Raw genomic sequence first — 25,148 nt, forward strand, 5'->3', positions numbered from 1 at the left:
AGAGAGAGGAGAGAGAAAGAGACAGTGGAAGATGAAGATCTGCTGTATAAGTGTGCTGTATACAAAGATATGCAGATATGTACACGAGCGCAGTGCACGGGATTGCGTGTCTCCACCTCGACGATGCAACCTGCTGTTCACCTCGAAGCCCGCTGCAGTCTGCACGATCTCCTATCTGAAATCTGCGAATAGAGACAGAATCTGCACGTATCTCCAGCTTGGAACCTGCGTACAGAAGTGACTGAAGACTACTGAAAAGTCGGCTATAAATAGCCACGAAAACAGGCGCCAGAAAAGATAGGTCGGCTGCATTAAATGCAGCTGATTGTACTGGTATAGGTCGGACTGCCACATGGCAGTCCGATTGTACAGACAAGATCTGATGGCTAACACCCCCTCTTAGAGCCTGGACGGGGCAAAAGCCTGAGGGATCTGGCATGTCTCCGAAGAAGAGCCCGGGGAAGTGCCTTCCTAAACAAATCTGCAAGATTGTCCTCTGTCTTGCAGTACTCCACAGCTACGGTCCCATCTAGAAGCTTCTCTCTGATGAAGTGGTATTGGATTTCTATGTGCTTTGTTCGGGCATGGAAAACAGGATTCCGTGCCAAGGCAATGCAACTCTCATTGTCACATTGCAGCAAAGTAGGACGAATCTGGGGGCAGCCAAGCTCCTCCAACAATCTCTGAAGCCACATAGCCTCACATGTGGTGGAAGATGCGGCCCGATACTCTGCCTCAGTAGACGAAAGGGCTACCGTGGGCTGCTTCTTGCTACTCCATGTGATAACACCTGTACCCAAGGTAAAACAATAACCTGTTGTAGACCGCCTGTGGTCCACATCACCAGCCCAATCTAAGTCGCTCCAACCTGCAAGTACAAGATCTAAACCACTTGTACTTGCTGGATAATGAATCCCTAAATCAGATGTCCCCCTCAAATACCGAAGTATCCTCTGGGCAGCCTGCCAATGCACCGTCTGAGGTTCACTCATGAACCCCGCCAAGAGCCCAACAGCAAAACAAAGATCAACACGAGTGTTGAGGAGCCAAATCAATGATCCAATCAACTGACGATAGCGGGAAGCATCCGCCATGGGAGAAGCTGAATGTGAAGTGGCCTTCCAGTTCAGATCCATAGGAGTAGAAATGGTCCGACAATCCTCCATCGCAAAAGAAACCAAGAGCTCTTGTACATATCTCTGCTGAGAGATGAAAATCGCCCTCTGAGACTAATAAATCTCATGGCTCAAGAAGAAATGGAGTAGACCCAAATCCGTCATCTCGAACGTCTGATGTAAAGATGCCTTCGTCTCTTTGACCTTCTGTGCATGATCACCTGTGACAATCAAATCATCAACATATAACCCAAAAAGCACACAACCAGCCTCGGAAGTGTGAACATAAAGATGCGGATCGGCCTTGGAATGCCGATATCCCAACTGTGACTAAAGGAACGAATCAATCTTCTTGTTCCATGCATGCGGAGCCTGCTTGAGGCCATACAAGGCCTTCTTCAACCTGTAGACTTTCCCATCTGAAGATCCAAAGCCAAGAGGCTGCTCGACATAGATCTCCTCCTTCAAATCACCATTGAGGAAGGCCGACTTCACATCCAACTGATAGACATGCCATCTTCTATGGCCAGCCAAGGCAAGAACAGCTCGAATAGTCGCCATACGAGCAGTGGGAGCAAAAGTGTCATGACAATCAATCCCTGGGCGCTGTGCAAAACCTTTAGCAACAAGGCGAGCCTTGTGCTTGTCCAAAGAAAACCATCGCTAAGGTACTTGGTCTTGAAGACCCATTTGACGCCAATCACCTTCTTATTCGGGGGGCGAGGCACGAGTGACCAAGTGCCATTCCTCTCAATAGCCTCCAACTCGGCTTCCATAGCGTTCTTCCATGGTGCGGACTGTAAAGCCTCCTTCACGGAGGTGGGCTCTCGATCCTGTATAACACGGGTCATTAAACAATAGTTAGAGCAAACAAGCTCCGTAGAATGTGCCTGGTGCCTCCGTGACCGCCGCAGACCATCCTGCGGTCTCCACTCCTCAGGGACCCCCTCGATCCCCTGAATCACGGAGTGTGTCACGGGCCCAATGAGGAGGAGGCCGGACCTCTCCTCGTCGCTCTCCATCAGTTGAAGACTCTGGGATATCCACTGGTGGTAACTCCTTGTGGGTGACAGGTGGAACAGTAAACTCTGTATCGGAAACAAAATCGGAATCAAAAGGCGTGTGCTCCAAAGGAACTGTCTCGGAAGCCCAACTCTCCCCTGGATCTCCAAGTACGGGATGCTCCTCACCCGTTGCTATGGCCGGAACCTCCACGAACCGCATATCTCGACTGGTGTACACATCCCGCTTGACGGGATCATACAAACGATAGCCTTGGCACTGAGAGCTGTAGCCAACAAACACCTATCTTCGGGAAGCTGCTTCAAATTTATCACGATGAGCCTTGGGAATGTGAACATAGGCATCACACCCAAAAACCTTGAAATAAGAAACATCGGGCTTAGTCCCAAAGTAAGCCTCAAAAGGTGTCATCCCATCAACAGCCGAAGTGGGGGATCGGTTAAGGATGTGAACTGCAGTAGCCACAGCCTCAGGCCACAGAAACTGAGGTGTCTGTCGGTGCTCCATCATGGTGTGCGCCATCTCGATCACACTTCGGTTCTTCCGTTTAAGAATGCCATTTTCTTGAGGAGTGTTGGTGTTAGCAAACTCCTGGTGAATGCCTTTATTTGCACAAAAACGAGCAAACTCATTAGAAACAAATTCACCACCCTTGTCGGATCGCAAGGTCTTCAATCTTCGGCCCGATCGGTTCTCCTCAAAGAGAAGCCAATCCTTGAAGTGGGAGAAAGCTTCTGACTTCAATGCCAAGAAATAGGCCCATGTCATCCTGCTGTAGTAATCTACGATCAACATGAAGTACGAGCCTCCTCTCAAGGACTCGTTCCTCATAGGGCCACAAAGATCCATAGATACAAGCTCCATCGGTGAAGTAGACCGCCGCGATGCTTTGTTGGGAATCGCATCCCTATGCTGTTTTCCACGAATGCAGGAGACGCATGGCTGCTAGCTCACCACTATGTCCGGCAACCCTCGAATAAGCTGTCCACGTGACGCCCTCCAAAGATAATCATAGTTTAGGTGACCAAATCGAGCGTGCCATAGCTCTGACTGTGACTGAGAGGTAAGAAGAAGAGTAGGGAGGGCAGTAGAAGACGTCAATTTGTAAATGCCATTCTCCTCATATCCTGATGAGAGAACCTTCCTTTTGACCCTCGATCAAGGACGCGCACCGAATCACTGTCACAAACTTCACCAAAAGTCCAAGGGAACAAATCTTATGAACCGAAAGTAGATGATACCCTAAACCTGGCACATGCTAGACCTCTGAGGTATGGGTACCACCACGTCCATTTGGAATAAGCTGCATCTCACCATGTCCTGCAATAGATACCGAAGAGCTATCTCCAATGAGAATCTGCCCACGCGAAGGTCGCAACTGGGCAACACCAACTGATGAAGGAGTCATGTGCCGGGAGGCACCACTGTCAACGATCCACTCTCGAGCCTGGGGAGCTGTCATCGCAGCATTAGAAGCATTCGGTGTAGAGTCCTCAATGACAGCTAGATGAAGAAATGCAAGTGATGAGGGTGCAGCCACCGCTCCTGAATCCTTCCTGTCCTTCTTGTCTTTGTCAGGGCAATCCTTCTTCCAATGGCCAGTCTTTCCACAAATATGGCATTTGGATTGTTTGTCCTTGTTCTTCTTTGACTTGTTGTCTTCCTTCTTCTTTTGGTCCTTCCCCTTCTTCTGAGAGGCTTGACCTGTCAAGGCTTCCGACTTGGAAGCATGCTGTCCCTTCAGTTGTTCCTCTTGGTCCAAGACCATAGGAACCAGCTCTTTCCACCGAAGAGTGGACTCACGTCCCGAAGCAATAAGGGCGGAGTAGAAAGCACCGAATCGTGGCGGCAACTGGGACAAAAGTGTGATCGCCATGTCTTTGGAAGAAATCAGCTTCCCCACATTTTGAACCTGCATCTGAAGCTGTCTAAGCTTGTTGATGTGCTCGTGCAAACGAAGAAGACTTGTTCACGGACAAGGTCCGCATCTGCACCTCCAAAGAAACCCGTTTCATAAGGGTCATCTGGTTATACATCTGATCAAGCTCCAGCCATATCTCCTGAGCCACCGTCAAGTGCTCGATGTGGGCTATCACGGCTGTAGTACAAGACAGAAAAAGAAAAGAACGAATCCGGGTATTCAGTTTGTCCGAGTGAGACTGTGCCTTGGCCAACTCCGACGAGCATCGGAAGAGAGTTTGGACTCATCTCTTACTGAGGGCCGGTCGATCTCCTCCTGTACAAGCTCCGCCAAATTGTAGGACTCAAGGATGGCTAACATCATCACGCGCCAGATGCGGTAGTTGTCGCCATCGAGCTTTTGATCTGCGGGAAGAGCCGGTAAGACAGGCACCTTCCGGTCCATTATCGTCTAGAACTCCAAGTCAATCTCTGTAGACATTTTCACTTGTAATGCCTTTACAAACGCAAAAGCAGCCCCCTCTGACTGTGAAAACGCAGCCTGCTAGGGCTCTTTCTTCCGCATACTGAACCTTCTTCACCCGCCGGAGGCGATGAAAAAGCAAAACCTGCACTTGAAAACCTGAAACTCAGCCTTCCTCCTCTTCAGACAGCAGCAAACAGCAGCAAATCCACCAACTGGACTCCTTTCCTGCGCGCCCACGCTCGCTTCAGCCTTGTTCCGTGGCGCAGCCCTCCCGCTTGCCCTCAAATGCTAGAAACGCAGCCTTGTGTCGCGATGGAAACTCCTCTTCAGGTTGGTTCTTCACTCAGCCAGCCCTTCTACACTGCTCTGATTCCATGTCAGAGTGCAGCGGTGCAGAAGCGTAAGACTGAAAGAGAGAGAATGCAAAGAGAGGAGAGAGAAAGAGAAAGTGGAAGATGAAGATCTGCTGTATAAGTGTGCTATATACAAAGATATGCAGATATGTACACGGGCGCAATGCACGGGACTGCGTGTCTCCACCTCGACGATGCAACCTGCTGTTCACCTCGAAGCCCGGTGCAGTCTGCACGATCTCCTGTCTGAAATCTGCGAATAGAGACGGAATCTGCACGTATCTCCAGCCTGGAACCTGCGTACAGAAGTGATTGAAGACTGCTGAAAAGTCAGCTATAAATAGCCACGAAAACAGGCGCCAGAAAAGACAGGACGGCTGCATTAAATGCAGCTGACTGTACTGGTACAGGTCGGACTGCCATGTGGCAGTCCGATTGTACTGACAGGATCTGATGGCTAACAAATACCTCAGTCCTTACTCAAGCAGCATGCCTTAGTCCGTGCTTTAAGAAGGTTTCTTGCCCGACAATACTCCCTTTGTTCCAACAATGCTCCGAATGCTCTAATGGCACTCCAACAACCTCATTACTTGAAAGGTCAATTGACAGCTCCTCCATACAACTGTCTACTCCCACCCACTCGCTTTTTTGTTGCTCACTTTTTTGGCTAGAAGTCCTTGCCATCTGAGTGTGTTCATTTGACATCCTTATACTCTTGCACTTGGTGCCAGCAAGGGCATTCATGTTGTACTACTATCTTTGAGCAATAAAGTTTTCCAGTTGCCCTAGTGGTGCTCCAACAACAGTCCTGTAAACACCTCAATAGTCAGAGGTCAATCAGCCACTCTTCCATGCGAGTGACCACTCCCCACTCTCTTGCTTTTCTACTATCAGCTTTGGTTATGAGTTCTTCTTTGCTCTAGGAGCACTTTCTCTAGCTGTACCTTGCTCTATCATTGACTTTTGTGAAACCTGTCTAACCACTCAGCTCTAGCTGTAGGCAATCCCAACAGCATTTTAGCATGGCTAGAGGAGGAGAGGCTAGAACATGCTTCTTTGGCAGGACCTGCAGCAGCAAGATCCACTACATTGGAGAACTGAGTTAGAGAACTTGAAATCACAGTTGTTGGGCATTGAAAGCTTGAAAAGCGAAAAGTAGGAAAGGGAAAAAAGGTTAAGATGTTTGGAAAATAAAAAGACAACATGATATATCAAAAGAAACACTAGATACCAAGAGGGAAGGCTAAGCAGGACCTCTTCACTTATGGAAACCCAGTTGCTATGAAATCTCATGATCAGATGGCTAGAACAAGTTGTAGATCCTGTTTAAAAATTTTGCCATATTCTTTCAAGTTTTCCTCATCATTCATGTGTGGATATTATATTTGTATCATGTTTTGTTCAGGGGAGCTGCCAAAGGATTGGCATTTGAGTGGAGATATAACATATTTGACAGCCTTGGACCGTAATTTTATGTTCCCCGGTAAGATGCTAAAAAGTCACCGTCTTGATTATATTAGGTTAAATAATTTTACTTGTTTCAAAATCTAAATTCTTTCATTGGCTGGGATGGCAGGTGAACGTCTAAACATTGTTGTCTATGTGTCCTCACATGATGCTTCAAGGCCTGAGATAATCACACCATTCCAAGTGGCTGCCTTGATGGAGAAGGCAGGTTCTCCACAGCAAAATATTGACGAGTTCTTAAAAGGACAAGGAGATTTTAAGCAGACAGAGTCTGCAGATAATACAGATTGTAGGCTTCCCTTCAGTGAAACTCTTCTTAGGTTGGAAGGACAAAAAAAGAGAAGTGCTGCACTGCTACATTTGTTTCAGGGCTCCCATTTCTTTACAAGATTCACATTAGAAGAGGAACAGTCTTTAAAGAAACCTGCTGTGCCTGACCTGCCCTCTGAGGCATCAGATGAGGAAAAGTCATCAGAAATCAAATCCATACAATCACCTAGGCCTGTCCCCATTGTCATTGAAGGAGGAGACTTTGACCCTAAAATTGCAGGTGGAGTTGCTCGGACTGCTAGTTGCCACTTATTTGACAGTGGTGTTATTGCGGTATGATGTTTCCTTCAAAAAGTTTTCGCTGTATACAAGCAAGTGTTTACTAGTTAATGTTATTTTGTGGAGTGGCAGTTTGCATGTTAAAGATTTTGTAAAAGTAAAGGAAATTTCGTTTGTTGTGCATGACATGCTAAGCATATGGTTATTGAGTCTCATCAAGACAATGGTAGATGTCAAATTACTGGCTGCTAATTAATCTTTTGAGCTATACTGACAATGCTTGACCTGCCATGATATTTTCCTTTTCACTGTAATCCTGGATCTTTGTTTCTTTATTTTTCTAAAAACATCAGCCCGGCACACACACTTCACACTCTAGGAACCAAGATGAGATCTGGAACAGTTTCAGACTATTTGGATCAGTATAGACAGTACAACGCTCAATTGCACAGTTCAAATTTTATCAAATTTTGACCGTCCTCTTTTTATGTTATGAAATTTGATGCTAAGCTGTCAACATGCTATAACTAATTTAAAGACATGATCCTGTAATTTTTACATCTAGACTTTGACAGTGTTTAGCAGCTATAAGATTTGAAATGGTATCCTTTCTGTGTATCAACAACTTGCAACTGACAATCTTTTTGGATAATGGGCTGGTTTTCAACTAGAGGGACCAGTGTTTTGATGTAGTGCATCGATAGGATGATGTGTAAGGATTGGGACTGATATTACACAACTGAAATGCAGGTGGTAGCATAGGCTGTACCTGCTGGTTGAGGCTGATCAGCATCTGCTCCTGGTCAGAAAACAGCTTGCTAGGGTGGGATGAGGCTGGGTGCTGAGAATGAGCAGATTGCCTTAGGCTGGCTGAGAATGCAGTGTATACAGGGAAAGGTTGCAGAAAACACAGCAATGGCTGATGCAAAGCACAGTGAAGAGCATTTTGAACAGAATCTAGAGAAAATACCATGTCCAAAAATTCATGCAGAAACAAAAGATGAAGCAAAAGTGAATGCTGCTGCAAATTAAGGCAATGAGCTACTCAGGGAAGGGTGAAGAAGGCTGAATACAATGCAGCCCCTGCACAAGGTTTGTTGTGTATTGACAGTGAGGATGCCAAGGATTGAAAATTGGAAGGACGTATGATGCCAATGTGTATGAAGATGATAAAATGATCAGCAAAGGGTGAAGAAGTTGGAATAGAATGCCACCCCTGCAGAAGGTGTGTTGTGTACTGGCAATTAGGGCACTGAGGAGAATGTATGATAAATGTTTGCAGCATGGACTTGTCATAACATACTGCCCTATAGGTACACATGACTTAGTGACTAAGATTTGGCGTACATGGCCAAGTTAGTCTGGGTCGACCCAAAATAGGTTAGAGCTCCAAATGCCTCTCGTTTGGTGTAGGGCTCGCAAGCAAGAGAGACCAATGGCCAACAACATTACCATCTCTATCCTTCTGTTGATGCCTGCCTCATAGCTGACCCTTGGTGAGTTGTTCAAGTGCATGTATCAGTGCTGTGGGCACCTGGTCACACTTGTTTGTTTGGATAATAGAATATGATTGTTTTAAGCTTGCTGGGACATTCGAGGTTTCATAATTTTCATCTATGTGAATGGTTAATTGCTTAGTGCATAATGCATTGCATTATGGCAAATTCTCAGTCTTTTTCATGGTTGTTTTCCCATGCGTATAGATATGATGTAACTTTTTCCTGTGCCCATTTGTAAAGTATTTCAGTCCAAAGTGATTAGCTACTTGTTCATGTGCAGGTTGTACTACAAGTGACTGTTGCAGTTGATCTGAAAGCTGGTGCTATTCTGGAAGTCCTGCAGTTTGAGCAGCCGTGGGAGCCTGAGTTGCATTCGAATGGGAAAAGACGGGATGATCTAACAAGGTTGCACTCTAGGAGTTCTAGCCCATCTGAGCAATTGCTTCATTGGATACTTCCCTTAGATCAACCTCCTCCTCCTCCTGTCCCTAGCATGCTGAACACACCACTTTCATATGTGAACAGTTCACCTCAGAGGCCATTATATTCTGTATCATCTGGCTCAACATTGTTTTCATTTGCCAACCTGCGAACCTATTCTACGAATTCTTCTCAAAGTTTTCAGTCATCAATATCTTCAGCCCCTCATCATCTGTCAACATATGGGTCAGAAGAGTGGGATCGACCTGCTGCACAGAGGTTATCAAAAGGACAAACTGCAGGAGGTGAGGGACTGTTGTCTTTTCGAGGAACTCAGCTTGAACCACAAAGGTTCTCTGTGCATTGTGGTCTGGAGGGTTTGTTTGTGCCTGGGAGGCGGTGGACAAGGAAGCTTGAGATTGTGGAGCCTGTTGCAATAGAGTCCCATTTTGCCTACTGCAACACAAGGGACCTCCTTTGCGTTCATATTGAAGTAGGTGTTTGTTTGTCATGCTAAATGACTTCAATACTGTATTTGAGTTTACAGCCATCTAAATAAAATTTACTAAATATTTCCTGCTACTAGGTAATTTATAACGTCTCTTTCTGTATCCATATGTCTAATAGCATGTAGTTTATTGCACAAAATGAAGTTTAATTCTTAGACCTCACAGCTACAAGTATAGGCTTTGGGTAAGAGTTCACCAAGAGAAGGGACTTGGTGTGAACATACTCTAGGGTATGCACCGAGGAAACATAGAAAGTACAACTATGACTGAAACACAAAGACTCAGATAGTGGCGTGCAAAACTCAAACCCTAAACACAAAATGCAAAGCACAAAACTCAAAACATAAAACTCAAAACGCAAAAACACAAAGACAAATAGAGAAGAGAGATAACTCTGAAGTGAATGAATCAATGTTGGAAATGAAGAAAAGAATGTACAAGATACTCAAGGGTAGAGGTGTTGAAACCAGCCTTCCTTCTTGGAATGGGTGGTGATAATCTGATTTAAGAGTTAATTACAGCAATAAATAAATGCACATAAAATGAAATATACACTTTACCATAACATTCTTGGACAGTAGACACCTTGTTGGCCCCAAAATTGGCTCCCCTTGCGGTATTTCTTTAGCTTTCATTCAATTGGAAGGAGTACAACTTGAGATTCTTCAATCTCCTCTTGCTAACCAATTGCTCTTGCTGTCATAAATGACCAGCAAGCCTTCTGGGTCATTTTCCCCTTGACTCACCTAGGACTTCTTCTCCAACTTGACCCTTGGCTAGCTGAATGCTGCTGATTTCAGTCCCTTGAGCCTTCAATCTTTGGCACGGATCCCAAGGTGGCTGCTAAACCCTAATTTTTGCTGTAAATTAGAGTTTACTGCAGAAATTACAGATTAGCCCATCAAAAATGGCTGAGATCTCCTCCAAATGCTTGAGAATTGCTGATAATGGTTGAGCATAGGCTGAAGGAGATGAGAGAATGCTGTAGAGAGAGAAAATTCTGAGATTTGTTGCGAAGAACTGATCAAAATCAGCTCTGCTGCCTTGCTGTACCAGCCCCAAACGGATGCACCAACAACAATAGGAGCATCAGAGACTGTGATCTTCAAGAGAAAGCGCATCAACAGCAATTATCAGCTTTCCAAGGTCAAGAATATGCAATCTCCATAACCAAAATGGTCTCCAATGGCTGGGAAATGGCCCCAAAAGTTGGCAGCAATAGTCCAACATCTCTTTTCAACAGCTCCAAAATGAAAAAACGAGATTTCCCTCTCCCTTCAGCCCTATTTAGCCTTTCCCCCACTTGCATGGGAAAGTTTTGCCAAGTGGGCAGCTTTCTTAATCCATTTTCAGCAATTTCCAGCCATTTAATTAATTTTCAAAATTATTAAATTTTGAAAATTAATTCAGCTCTTAATTCATGCCCAGAAAATTGACCTTGTCTATCCAAAAACTAATTGGCTAGGCCATTTGCAACCCAAAGTGGTCCCATGCATTAATTGACCCTTGGACAGGCATTAATCCATTAATTAATGCCTAGTCCCTAGTGTCACCATTGACACTTAATGGCCAATTAATGGTTCTAGAGGCAAACTGACACCAAAATTCACCTAGGATCTAACAAGTGTAACTTGTTACAACTTTTTCCTTTGACACTCATTTTTTTCATAGGGTCCTTGGGCCTTCAACTGTAAAAAAAAGTAGCTTGCACCTCACATGTGCATCTTTTAATTGCACATTTGATTAATTCTTTAATCAAATGTCAATTAAACATAAGCAAAGCATCAAATTTTCACATCCTCGTGATAGCTGTCCAACAACCGGTGGCTCTCTTGGGGTGGGCTGAGGGAGGTGTTGATGTCTATTGTTCACGGGAGACGGATCCGGAGTGCAGTAACCGCCAGTTGGAGCGGAGTTTGATGAAGAAAGTGCTGAATACAGACAAAAAACTTGATGAAGATGATAACAGCTGATCAATAATGGGAGGCTAGGTGATAGCATAGACTATATAGCAACAGTCGCTGGGGGTTGGACAGCTAGTGGCTGATGGTTGATGGTTGAGGTTTGCACAGAGTGAGAAACCTACACACAAGGATGGGGCTGAATGGTCGGTAGCATGTCTATTTAAAGATGTGGAAGGATCCTCCGAAATTAGGGTTTTTCATGTGGGATATAGAAACTCTCTAGAATTGCTCCTTGTTTAATGAAGCTCTTGTTAATTTATTGTTTTGGGGTTGTTTTAAGGAGCTGATCAATATGTAATAAATCTTTTGCTTAACACCGACAGGGCCCCCCCCCCCCCCCCCTTAGGCCCAAAATTGGAACGAGAAAGGGACTAGAAGAAAAGCTCAAGCCCATTTTTACTCCAAGGCACCCCTCCCAAAGTAGCCAAGGCATCCGAAAAAGGGTGCACAAAAGTTGCGCAGTGGCCTACCAAGACTAGAGAGGCGATGGTTACCTTACCAACAAGGGGGACCAAGTGATCACCCTAGAGAGGACGAGGTATCAGACAAAGGGTGCTCATTGATTGCTTAATGGCCTATCAAGTCTTGCAAAGGTGAATGGAACCACACTTAACTTTTTTTTTTGTTGGGTGGAGAATGGATGTGGTTTGTAACCTTTTAAGCAATTGCGCCCTATTTGGAGAACGAAAAGGGATGGTTAGATCAAACACATCACAAAACAAATAAGCTAGCCCAACCACTCAAGGGCGTTGATGACGAGGGAAAGGGTGATGAAGGATGGTGAGATGGTGGTAAGGTGGTGAAGAATTGCCGGTGGAGACAACTCACGATCTACCTAGGGATGCTCTACGCAATGAGATGCATAGAGTAGTGTGCTACATGATGAGAATGCGCATGCAGTAGGTATCACTTGGATAGTGTTCATTGTGGGAAAATTGTTCGCTTGTTTGATGTGATGAGATGCTCTAAACACAAAAACACAATACCAATCGTATGATAAGCACAAACTGATAACATAGAGTATAGTTAGGGTTAGGGTAACTCAGAGACAATGAACATAGATAATAATGAAATAAATGAATGATGAATATACAATGCTCATGCAGCAAACACACTATGCAAAGAGTGAATACTGTACCACAAACTCCCGTATCTCAAGGGTTAGGTTAGGGATAATGAGTTAGAGAGTGTGTCGTACTTTGAACGGATCCCAAAACGCAAGAAGGCAGTCTTTGGATGTAAAACATTAGCAAATGCAATGAAGGAAGGCTGAATCTGATGCAGATAACAGTGCCACAGAGAGAGAGAGAGAGAGAATTTACGAAAAAAAAAAAGAGAGAGAGAAAGAGAGAGATCTATTAACGTCTCTAAAAGGCCAGAGTGGCCTATGAGACCATAACCAATACAATTGGTATCATCATCTCTCATTAGATAAGAAGAGATAAAATTTATGTGTAAGTTTACATGGTAGATTGGAATGAGAAGTATGGAAACTGAAAAAGTCGGAAAAAACTAAGTTTAAAAAGATCAAGAGTGTAGAGTATCTCGCCCTCAGTCTATGGAATCCACTAAGACTTTGCAAACTATCTCTGACTAAGTTACTGCGCCAATCTGCCTCTGTAACAAGCAATCGTGATGTGAATGTGGCGCATATGGGCACGCCTATGTTACGAAGTAGATACTCTAGGGCGTCCTGCTCTGCGTAACGTTGTAGCTTTGTCAACTATGATGCCTCTTGATGCTGTATCTCGACAACGCCTATCAGTAGGAGATGTAGTGTGTGGGGTGGTCGCGGTTGGGGGTTCAACTATATTGAAATAGTCTGTAATTGCTCTTTGGAGGGGTGGATGATGTTGGGATTGCCTTCTATCCCGTAACAATAATGCTCTGCGTCGTTGGAGCCCCAATAGGAAAAGGCCCAAACATCTTTGGTCCTCTTAGTCCATCACCCATCTCAGTGGTCCAAAGCCCTCCTTAAAGAGGGAATGATAGTGGCCTCGGATATCATAGTATACAATATATCTACAAATGTAGTGCTTCTCCGTTTCTGGCTCCCATCCACAAAGCTAGCACATCCTCTCATTGGTTGGCCGCTGCAATATGGCTCCATCGATTTGTCTCAATCATCAGGTGATGCGATGAGGTGTGAATCTGACCAATAGCAACTTGGAGTCCGTGCAAAAGTTGAACATCCATGTATCTTGGCCACACGATGAAATTGTCATGAGAAAGCTGCAAGAAGTGACATTGATATTATGCTGTTTTCGTGCCTAATGGAAAAGGGGGCTCGGACGAAGTCCTTTCTGTCTCGACTTTAGTGATGTTTGCTTTGATCACACTATTCAATTCTCCACGAGTGAGGCTCAAAGTAGGGCAGTCGAGGTTGTAATCAAACGGTGGTAGTCTATTTGTACTCATGCCATGTAAATTCAGCCACGTGCTCATATTTGCATACTAGCACTGTCTATCTCCCTCTGTTGCAAGTTGTCTTGAAGACTCCAATGCTAGTCTAGGATATTGGTCTTTAGGGAGTTTCCATATCTTGTGGAGAAAAGTAATTGCTTGGAATAATGCCTCAACTACCATGGATGCAACATCTAATTTTGCTCGGATGATCTCCTGTGGTACTGAGGCTTTTGGCCTTATCATACGTGCTATCATCATGACCAACGGTCTTTCCATGTGTTCCTAGCCATCATAATGTTGTGCTTCTGGTCCACCACAGTCCATAAGTGGCATCCGTCTAGTATGATAAAGGCTTGGGCCCAAATGGCTGCCCCATTGAGTAGAGAGACACAGAGTAAAAACGCATGTGAGGAGAGAGAAAGACTAAAAACGCAGGTGAGGAGAGAGAAAACAGCAAAACACAGCTTGTTTAGGCTGGGTGACAGTTGCAAGAGAGAGAAAGACTAAATATGCAGGTGAGGAGAGAGAAAGACTAGAAACACAGCTAAGGAGAGAGAAAACAAGAAAACGCAGATTGGCGGCAGTAGGAAAACCAGCAGTAGTAGTCAATAGGCTGAAATCAGCTTCGAAGAGTGGGTGGAAGGCTGGAAATAGGTGTTAGACTCTTGTCGACAGCAATGGCCAGCTTGGAACATGATGCTCTTTGCATCCGGAGTGTGGGCAGCAAGCTGAAAGACTTGAAATCTGCAAAAATGAGACTAAGGGAGAGTAGTGGGCTGTATGTCTATTTATAAATAGTTTGGGGCACCCAAATTAGGGTTTTGCATATGGGACACAATAACTCTCTAGAATTGCGTTTCTTTTCAAAATAAAAGGTTTTCTTCATTAATTAAGCATGTTTTGGGACCGTTTAAAGTCAAGCTAATGCATTTTTAGCTCAACACCCCCTCTCAAGCCCAAAACAGAGCCATGAGAAATAAACCCTTAAAATATATAGTCTTTTATCCCAAGGTGCCCCATCCCAAAGCCCAAGTAATCAGCCCAAAGAGGCCAAGTCATTCGAACCAAGGGTGCATGTCAGCTGCTTAGGGGCTCACCAAGGGTATTCGGACCAAGGATGCATGTTGGCTGCTTAGGGGCCTACCAAGCCTTGCAAAGGCAGATGAAATCGGCAATTGACTTTTTTTTTTTGGAAGGGTAATTGGTTTGATTTTTCCAAAAGATTTAGCAGTAAGTGAGGGTTTGAAATCGGTTTTCGTCCTATTGAGTCACTGTGCCTCAAAGTATGGGAAAATAAGGAAGGACCTTCATACAACAAGCAAAGTAATTCTGCACACTACTAGGATGAGTGCCTAGGGATATTGAAGTGTGTGTGTGTCAATCATATGGAGAATATGTGGGGGGGGCAAAAAAGATAATGGTGAGCTTAGCAAGACAAGCAAAGCAAGCAAGCAAGCAAGCAAGCATGGGGAAGTTATCGGGGAGAACTGCCATGTGCAATGCCATAAATACGGTGGATCTAGAGTCGACCACTCGTAAAAGACCAAATAGGGATAAATACACACAGATGCATGTTTACATAAACAGAGTGCGCATGCATGGGATAATGCAAAGAGGTATGCAAGATTTCATGCTCATGTAGAATGCGATGCAATGGTGCCATTGGACAATGTTCTCGCAAGGGAATTATTCACTTGACCTTGTGCCCATTTACAATCATGTCATTCCGATAGTGCGGGTGAAGTTATAAATGTCCTTAAGTACAATACGAAGAATAAATGTTTGAAAAGTCCAAAGCTAAACTATAAACATCATCACTGTCACTAAACAAGAGAAAAAACCGCCTCCTCTCGAATTGGAGGGAGAAGCAAGAGGGAAGGAAGCACTCTCTCCGTGTGAATCTGAAGATGTAGAGAAGGGTGGCCCAAGCCAATCCGAGGTACAATGTAGTGGAGGATTGGCTAATTGACCACTTTGGTCAAAATGTCTGTAAAATTATCACTTAAAGGCACAAACTCTAGGCGAAGTATCTAGCTTAACCTGCTCTCTAGTGAAGTGGAAGTGGACTCCCACATGCCGCGTCTGAGGTGTGATGATTTGGTTGCTCGCAAGGGCAATGGTACTCTGATTGTCACAGTAGACAACTGTAGGAGAAACACAAGGGAATTGAAGTGCAACCAGCAAGCTCCTCAGATAGATGGCCTCGGTGTACCATCAAAGAGAGCCCTATACTCAGTCTCCGCCGTGGAAGCCACCAATGTCTCGTGCTTGCGGCTTGACCAAGAAATAGGAGCCATGCCCAAGGAAAAGATATAACCGCCATGGGAATGTCGAGTGTTAGGATCTCTCGTCCAATTAGAATCGGTATCACCCTCCAAGCATAAACCATGTTCATAAGTTAGTCCAAAATTATAGGTACACCTTAAATATCTTAACACACGAAGACAAGTAGTCCAATGTGACACTCTAGGTGCATTAAAATATTGATGAAGTAGACTAACTGGGAATGCCAATTATGCTTGAAGTAAGTTTTCTGGTCTTTTCTTATATTGAAGATTTCTTATAAAATTTGCGGAAGTGCATCTCTTACGCCTTGCTCGCGGCTCCGCCCAATTGCCTTGCTTGTGCTGTGCCCTGCTCGTGGCTCCGCTCGCGCTTGCCTAGCTCGCGCTTGTCCTGCTTGCATGCCCTGCTCACGACCATCTGATTGTGTTTGCGCCATCGCGTGCGCGTCCCACCAGGTTCTCTTCTCTGTGACAACGATCATTGACTTGCTATGGCAGCTCCGTCCTCTGCCTCACACACGAAAAGATCTCGCCAGTCGACCGCTCTTGTGCCTCCATCCTATGCTGCATGTTCGTCTGCTCCGTTGATTGCTTCTTCTCTGCAAGTTCAGCAGGAGTTGCTTGCATCTGTGGAGACGTGATAACACTAGCAATCGTTGCTCCCTCCATCTACAGCAACGTTCCCCTCGGTATCACAGAAGCTAGCTTGGTAGTCCTCAGCAGTGATGCGCAATGGAAACCTTTGGTTAGACGTCGGTGTATTTTGCGAGTGCCCCCTAGTCAAACACCTTGCGCGTTGTCCTTTCTGAGGAACAACTCCTTTCCGTCTGTGACACAGAGCTGGAACTGAAAGAAACAACAATCTTTGGACAAGTTGTAGGACACTCTCAATTTGGGCCTAGCTTTGGGATTGGCTTCACTCCACGCTACACATTGGCACAATGCAGATTGCGGAGGTAGTTCTCATGGGTCAAGGGATCTTCATGGTTCGACTCACCTCCATGGATGTAGCCCATGAGCTAGTGCATAGCTCACCTTATGCCTCCATGAAGGGGGTCATCTATATGGTTCCTTGGTATAGTGGCTTCACAGTGGAGGAGTTCCCGCTCCACAACAGGTTTCCTACACACCCGGTCACCCTTCTATTCCTTAGATTGGCGGTAGAGTATTATGTGTTAGTGGAGGACTTTGGACGGCTTTTCGGCACAATTCTTGCTCTCTCCTTCGCGGATGCTATGACAACCGTAGAAGTTCTGAAGGCACGGGCGGCTGTGAAAGATACAAATAACATACCTAAGTTTCTTGAGATTGAGACAGGCAGACAGTCTTTCAGGTAGTAGGACAGGGCAGCTTGGTCAGTGTGTGCGATGCCATGACTTTGGGCATCATGCAATAGATTGCACACATTTCGGAGCGAAGGCAGCTCCGTCGGCAGACTCGCAAGTGGATGCTGACGGTTTTACATGGCTCTAGCGACGACAGAGAGGGAGACGGCAGGGGGGGCCTCAACCACCCCCTCAGATACAGCCACAGCAGCAGAGAGCATGAGGGCGGGCAACAGGCCCCCGTCAGAGCACCTTGCAGTAGTCCCCTGCTCGTCCCACCTAGCAAGATCACAGGCCTCTACCCCCACCACCCACTGGGGTGTCACAACCCACGCTACCCGAGATCCCCTAGCCCCCATCCCCAGTCCCTCCTCATGGATTGCCCCCGACCCTATCCCAAAGCCCCCCGCTTTCAGGGCGATCCCCCCCCCCCCCCCCCCCACCACACACACACACACACACATATCTTCTCCTCGCCAGCAGCCTAGCTCCCACCTTCCCACACAGCCACTAGCTCATCTGGCCGAGCTGCCCGTTACACTTTTCCTCAACAGGCGCAATTGCTCCCATAGGATTTTTTCCACAATGGTTAGTGGTCCTATTTTAGAGTTGCGGGTCACGGAGAGTTTCCACTACCTCTGGAGGTGGGGATCTTCGTGGTCCGCAAGTCAAGGAGCAGCAAGGTTCATTTACTAGCACCACTGGATGGACCAAACTATGCTTTCTTCTTTTAGACCTCTCATTCAAGAGATTGGACGATGACATATAGAGGAGGAAGTGAGGGGCCAGATTGCAGACTACATCTCCTAGTGGATGGGTGAAGGAGGGCTAACACTTTTTTCCAAGTAGTGGCTAGGGTGCATGATGGACATTAACTGGTGGGCTGGAGCCGAGGTCCCACATTTGAGCATTATTTTCGAGCCCCTACCTAGTGGTGGTCATCGATGGATGTGATCGAGTGGCCCCTCGCAGAGGCTGCCCGCTTCTACTAGTGCACAGTCATGCCTCTCACCTTGGTTATAGACGCCCTAGTGGTCCCGCTTGGAGCATCTACCACCCCCATGGTCCGCCAGCATGGGGGAATGGAGTTCACCCTCTAGGCTTGTGGCCAAGCGCATTCACATGCCCCATGGCTCTTCTTCTTCATCAATAGCTTCCACACCATACAGATGTCTATTTGGTCAGTCACAGGTTTCCCCATGAGTCTAGACCTAGCATTTTGGAACGTGAACCTCCACTATAGTGGGGCACGTGGTTCTAGGAAATTGATTGTTCAATAGCAATTGCAGCCTACCCTTGCCAGATGGATCGGCACCTTACTTTTTCAGGAGCACAAGTTCACGCCCTTCTAGGCCCATCGGGTGGGGAAGGTACTTCCAGGTAGCTCACACACCTATTGGGATTACTCTATTGGTGCCCAGGGTAGGAGTGGAGGCATATGCACCTCTATTGGCCTGAGCCTTACCACCTGTGTGCAAGACCACATGACGATTATGGCAGGGAGGGCTCTATGGATTAGATTGGATTTAGGGGACTCATGCTTTGGAGTCCTCAATGTTTATGCTCCTATTGAGGTTAGGGCCCTGAACAGGTTCTAGATGAAGATTGCAAGAGGACTTTCAGAGGTCGACTCTTGGATTGTTGGAGGAGACTTCAACAACTTGGAGGCCGTAGAGGACCAGTAGGGCAGGGGCAGAGATTTCCAGGGTATGGCAGGGGAGGAGTAAGAGGCATGGGAGGTCTTCCTCCTGGCAGTAGGAGCACGTGATGCTTGGCGGGACCCAACTTTTCACAGGAGAGAGAGGTTGCTGGACTTCTCTTAGGGATATAGGCGGTTGGGCGAAGCTCTTTTGGAGCGGCTGGACTGGTTCTATGTGGGAGAGTGGGGGTGCTCTCGCGGAGGCTAGGTAGGGCAGTTGGCTGGCACCACTTTGTCTGATCACTGCTCAGTTCTATGCACACTTGATGCTCCCGCTTCAGGCCTTGACACGCGATCTTGTCAGATCCTTGACTTGATCTACAGAGGGAGGGAGGATGTGAGGAGGCAGATTGAGTAGCTCTAGACGAGGGAGTGGGCCAGGGTGGACTGGATCGCAGAGGAAGTTGCAGAGGTCTTAGCTGAGTCGAGTAGGATCTACCAAGAGGCAGCCCTATAGGCCAGGTAGCAGAGTTGGGAGGAGGAGAGAGCACTCTGGCGAGACCTAGCAGCCACTCAGAGACTACTCCAGGATGTAAAGAAAAAATACCCTAACACAGAAACATAAACAGAAACTGTACGACAAAGCACAGACTAATAAAAAGAACACAGTTAGGGTTAGGGTCAGAGTAACTTAGAGACAATGAACACAGTGAATAAATGAAATGATATGACTAGTAATAATACGATGCTTATGCAGCAAACACACTATGCAGTGAATGAATATTGAACCTCGAACTCCTGTATCTCTAGGATCAAGGCAAGGGTAATGAGCTGGAGAGTGTGTCGTATTCCAAACGGATCCCAAATTGCAGCAAGGCAGCCTCCGGATGTCGAACACTAGCAAATGCAGTGGTGAGAAGCTGGATGTGATGTAGACAGCAGTGAGGAGAGAGAAAGACTAAACACGGAGCCTGCAGGAGAGAGAAAGACTAAAAACGCAGGCAGGACAGCTTGCAAGAGAGAGAAAGACTAAAAACGGAGCCTGCAGGAGAGAAACTGAAAGTGCAGGCAGGACAACTTGTAGGAGAGAGAAAGACTAAAAACGGAGCTTGCAGGAGAGAGAAAGTCTGAAAACGCAGGTAGGACAGCCTGCAGGAGAGAGAAAGACTGCAGCAACTGCAGACAGGAGAGAGAAAACTGTCAGGGCAGCAGCTGGAGCCTGCAAAGGCAGCAGGCGTGGCAGGCTGTACGACAGCAGTGCAGATGAAGAACAGTCAGTCACCAGGCAGAAACAGCAGCAATCAGCGTGTGGAGGGCTGGAAACATGCGCCAGACTGTAGGGAATAGTGATGGACAGCAAGGGCTGAGATGTCCTCTGTGACCGGGGTGTGGGCAGCAAGTTGGTAACACCTGAAACCTACAAAAACGAGATTGTAAAAGAGTGGAGGGCTGGCTGCCAATTTATAGAAAATTAGGGTTCTAGATCCTCTCCCACTTAACTTTCTCGATCGGCTCCCTGTTTTAGGATTTTGGCTAAAATAAGCCTAAAATAAGCATGTTTTGGGGCTGTTTAAGTGGCTAAGTGCATTTTTTAGCACAACACCCCCTCTCAACCCCAAAATAGGGCGAGAAAAGTAGGCCAGCCTAAATTTTGATTTACCCCAAGGCGTCCCACCCCAAAGTTGCTAGGGCATCGGATAAAAGGTGCACGTCGGTTGCCCAGTGGTCTACCAAGACTACAGAGGTGATGGATATCTTACCAAGAGAGCCCAAGTGATCACCCCAGAGAGGTTAGGGCATCAGACCAAGGGTGCTCATCGGTTGCCCAAGGGCCTATCAAGGCCTACAAAGGCGGATGGAATCAACAATAGACTTGTTTGTTTTGTTTTGTTTTGTTTTGTTTTGTTTTTTTTTTTTGAAAAGTGTTGTGAAAATACATAAGTAATATAGGGGCAGCAGCCGATTAAGTGACAGATAGGAAAAGATAAAGAGAGTATTAAACCCAAGTTATTCACAAAACTAGTAAGCCAATCCCTCGCACTGATGAGGATAAGTGCCTAAGGATGATAAAAGTGAGTGTATGTGCCAATCACGTGTTGAATATGTGAGAGGCAAAGAAAATGGTGGGCTTAGTAAGAAAAGCAAAGCAAGCAAGCAAGGGTAGGGAAACTGCCTTTAGGAGAACTACAATGTGTTATGCTATGAATATGGTGGATCCTAGAGTCGACCACTCCAAAAGACTGAAAAGGGATAAATGCACATAGATGCATGTTGACATGAACAAAATGCCGATACATAGGGTAATGCAAAGGGAGATGCAAGATGTCATGCTCATGCAATATGCTATGCAACGATGCCACTAGGACAGTGTCCTCGCAGGGGAAGTGTTCACTTGTCCAAGTGCCCTTTTACAATTAGGTCATCCTGATAGTGCGGATGAAGTTACAAATGCCTATAATACAATACAAAAGAATAAGTGAATGTAATGTCTAAAAAACCATAAACATCATCACTGTCAAGATCAAGAGTAGGAGCCGCCCCCTCTTAAACTGGAAGGGAAAGCAAGAGTGAATCACTCTCTCCCCGTCAAGCTGAAGAAGTAGGGGAGGGTGTACCCAAGCCGATCCTGGGTAGTAGGTACTGAAGAACTGGCCGTTTGACCGCTTTGGTCAAGATATCTGCAAAATCATCTGATGAAGGCACAAACTCTAGGCGAATAGTGTCTAGCTCAACTTGCTCTCTGGAAAAGTGGAAGTGGACTCCCACATGCCTTATCCGTGGTGTGATGATCGGATTGCCCGCAAGAGCAATGACACTCTGGTTGTCGGAGTAGACAACTATGGGAGAGTCACATGGAAAATGAAGCACCGCCAGTAAACTCCTCAGATAGATGGCCTCGGTGGTGCTATCGAAGAGAGCCCGGTACTCAGCCTCGGCCGTGGAAGCCGCCATCGTCTCTTGCTTACGACTAAACCAAGAAATGGGAGCCGTGCCCAAGCTAAAGAGGTAGCCGCCATGGGAATGCCGGGTGTCAGGATCTCCTGTCCAATCAGAATCAGTGTACCCCTGCAAACATAAACCAGAACCATATGTCAAGCCATAAGAAAAAGTACACCGCAAATAACTCAACACACGAAGACATGCAATCCAATGTCACATCCTAGGTGCTGTGAGATACTGATTGAGTATGCTAACTGAGTAAGCTAAATCTGGCCTAGTGTGAATTAACCAAAGAAGTTTTTGTACAACATAACGATAGGTGTGTGCATCGAAGGGCTGTCCTAGGGTATCCTTTGACAAGTGGACAATAGGATCAATAGGCGTGGCCACTAGCCATGTCTGATCTGAAGTGTACTGTTCCACAAGTTGAAGTGCGTACTTCTGCTGTGACACAAAAATACATTCTCCAGAACGAACTATCTCCATCCCCAAAAAATAAGACAACAAACCAAGGTCTGTCATTTCAAATGTAGCTTTAAGCTTAGCCTTAATTTCCGGTATAGCAGTAGAATCTGAACCTGTGATGAGTAAGTCATCAACATATAGGAGGATATAGCTAACCCCCTCTGGAGTGGATCGAACATATAATTTCGGGTCATAAGGGGTAGAATGGTATCCATGAGTCTGTAAGAACTCATCCATTCTATGGAACTAGGACCGTGGCGCTTGCTTCAGTCTATAAAGAGCTTTCTGCAAACGGAATACCGTATCCCTAGGGTTCCCTGAGCGAAAGCCCGCTGGCTGCTCCACATAGACTTCCTCCTGCAAGTATCCGTTCTGGAAGGCACTCTTGACATCCATTTGATGTATCGGCCAGCCGTGGTGAGCGGTGAGTGCGAGTAGCAACCGAAAGGAAGTCAACTGTGCAGTAGGGGCAAAGGTTTCTTCATAATCAATGCTGTGCTTGTGTTGAAACCCTTGCATTACAAGGCGAGCCTTGTACTTGTCTAAAGTTCCATCAGCTTTTAGCTTTGCCCGAAAAATCCACTTTGTCCCAATGACTTTCTTCTGGCTCAGATGATCCACCAATGTCCAACTCCTAGGGTGTTGGATGTGTAAGTGGATTGCAATCCGAGGTTTTGGAATGAAGAAGAGAGGAAATTGAAGCGTGGATGAGAAGTGGGTGGGATGGGAGGGATTTGAGAAGATTGATTCGCATGCTTAAATGGAACAAAAGATGTAGATATGCTTGATGAAGGATGTCTGCTTGGAGAGCCCCTTCTATTAAGTTTATGTACTGAAAATCATTCGGATCTTGCACACCAAAATCAGAAATAAGAGAGGATTTTGATTCATAGGACTCAAAGGGGTTGTATGAACCTAACACTGGGCTTGGCTGAGATGAAAATGGGTTGTCCATCATCCCAAATGTGGTATTTCTTCTATGATGAGAGAGATGATCTGTTTCACCAACTGGTCGAGATGGAATAGCAAAGCTAATAGGAGGCTTATAAGCTCGACAATATGTGATTTGGATCCTACACATCAAAAGGAGAAACATGAAAGGTTTTTATTCATACGACTCAAAGGGATTGTAGTATGTACGAAATGAGCTTGGTTGAGATGAAGAAGATGGGTTGCCAATCGTCCCAAATGTTGTATGTCCTCCATGATTGAAGAGGTGATGAGTCTCACCAACCGGTCCGGATGGAGTAGCAAAGCTGGTAGGAGGGGTATGAGCTCGGGGTAGAAGCTCAACTATGTGTGATGCGCAAGTACCCTTCAAAATCCTCCTTTGTCAAGTGATTGAAATCTGGAACAGTAGACAAAAAAAGAAGGTGAAGGTGAAGGTGGTCGTCTTCCTTGCCGAGTCCAATGTCTCCTCAAGACCTCCAATGATGGAGAAGCTTGATAAGGCAGTATGGGAATCCGAGAGGGAGGAATTTGAGACATTATGAATCAGTTACATATTGTTTGTGTACTTCGCACAAAACTAAGTCTCCACAATACCGCATGATACTCTTTAAAAGAGCACCTGTTGTGATACTATGTGAAGTTATGCTAGGGTTTGCACTGAGGAAACAAAGAAAGTATGATCATAATTGAAACACACAAACTCAGACAATGACATGCAAAATGCAAACCCTAAATGCAAAAACAAAAACACAAATAGAGAAGAAAGAGAACTTTGAGGTGAATGAATCATTGCTGTAAATGAAGGAAAGAATGTACAAGATGCTCAAGGGCAGAGCTATCCAACAGCCGATGGCTCTCATGGGAGGGGGGATTGAGGGAGGCGTCGATGTGTATCGTCCATCAGAGAGAGATCTCGAGTGCAATAACCTCCAGTTGGAGTAGAGGTTGATGAAGAAAAGCGTTGAAAACACAAAAATGACTTGATGAAAATGATGATAGCTGACCACTGGCATAACAACTAAGAAATGTGTTTCTATGAATTTGAAACTTATGAAACGTTTCTGAGAGTTAAAAACGTGGGCGTGGTTTTTTTTTTTTTTCGAACCTAAAACATTAAGATGAATACTTGAGGATAATATGCCAAAACTTGGTGTTGCATGCACAACATGTGCCACTACAACCTACAACTTACAACTACATAGGCGGAAGTGGATACATCATATGAATGATTATACAAATAAGAGAAGTGTGGGTTTGAGAGAGAGAAGGTTTCGAGAAATTGCTTAAATCTCAAATAACCTAGTCTCATGGAAGAATCATATTAGTATAAGGAACATTTAGCTGATCCCAAAGTGCAGTTCCAACAAGAAAAGATGTATCCATTAAGTTGGTACCTTATGGTACTAATACGTAAGGTATGGTATAGTATGAAACCTTCGTATGTGATACTAGTGCAACTATGGAACTTGAGAGAGAGAGAGAGAAATGAAATGATATATTAACGTCTACAAAAGGCCAAAATGACCTATGAGACCATGAGCTACAATCATGTGTATGATGGTACAACTGTCTGGGCAAAATATGTAGCACAAAGCAAAATAAGAAAGGAAACTAACTATGGCTATATGTAAAACATAGAGCTTTGTCTAGTAACAATGAGCTCCAAATGCTACAATCTCATGTGGGTATGGAGGGCCTAGCTCTAGCCCAAGCAATAATCCCCTGTATCTGCCTATGAAGGTGTCATTGGTGTCTGTGTCAAAGAGAGAGAGAGGCTTGGGGGGAGAGAGAAATAAGAAAGAAAGAAAAAAAAAGAAAGGAGAGAGAAAAAAAGAAAGTTGTAGACTTGAAG

General features: G+C 45.5%; 1 protein-coding gene across 2 annotated transcripts in view; it reads left to right on the plus strand.

The window, feature by feature from the left end:
- Nucleotides 1-25,148, plus strand: part of LOC148019535 (heat-inducible transcription repressor) — a 154,102-nt gene that overhangs the window by 45,662 nt on the left and 83,292 nt on the right. For both annotated transcript variants that reach the window (XR_015695003.1, XM_087701029.1), the window contains exons 2-4: nucleotides 6,283-6,360; nucleotides 6,454-6,947; nucleotides 8,673-9,305. Coding sequence is in view for 1 of the 2 variants with exons in the window: in XM_087701029.1 (XP_087557155.1) it covers nucleotides 6,283-6,360; nucleotides 6,454-6,947; nucleotides 8,673-9,305 (1,205 nt within the window). In the remaining variant the exon portion in view is untranslated. The remainder of the gene's footprint in view (nucleotides 1-6,282; nucleotides 6,361-6,453; nucleotides 6,948-8,672; nucleotides 9,306-25,148) is intronic.

Source organism: Lygodium microphyllum, chromosome 19, assembly GCF_053477565.2.
Source record: "Lygodium microphyllum isolate KBCC chromosome 19, Lygodium_microphyllum_v1.1.10, whole genome shotgun sequence".
Lineage (NCBI taxonomy): Eukaryota > Viridiplantae > Streptophyta > Polypodiopsida > Schizaeales > Lygodiaceae > Lygodium > Lygodium microphyllum.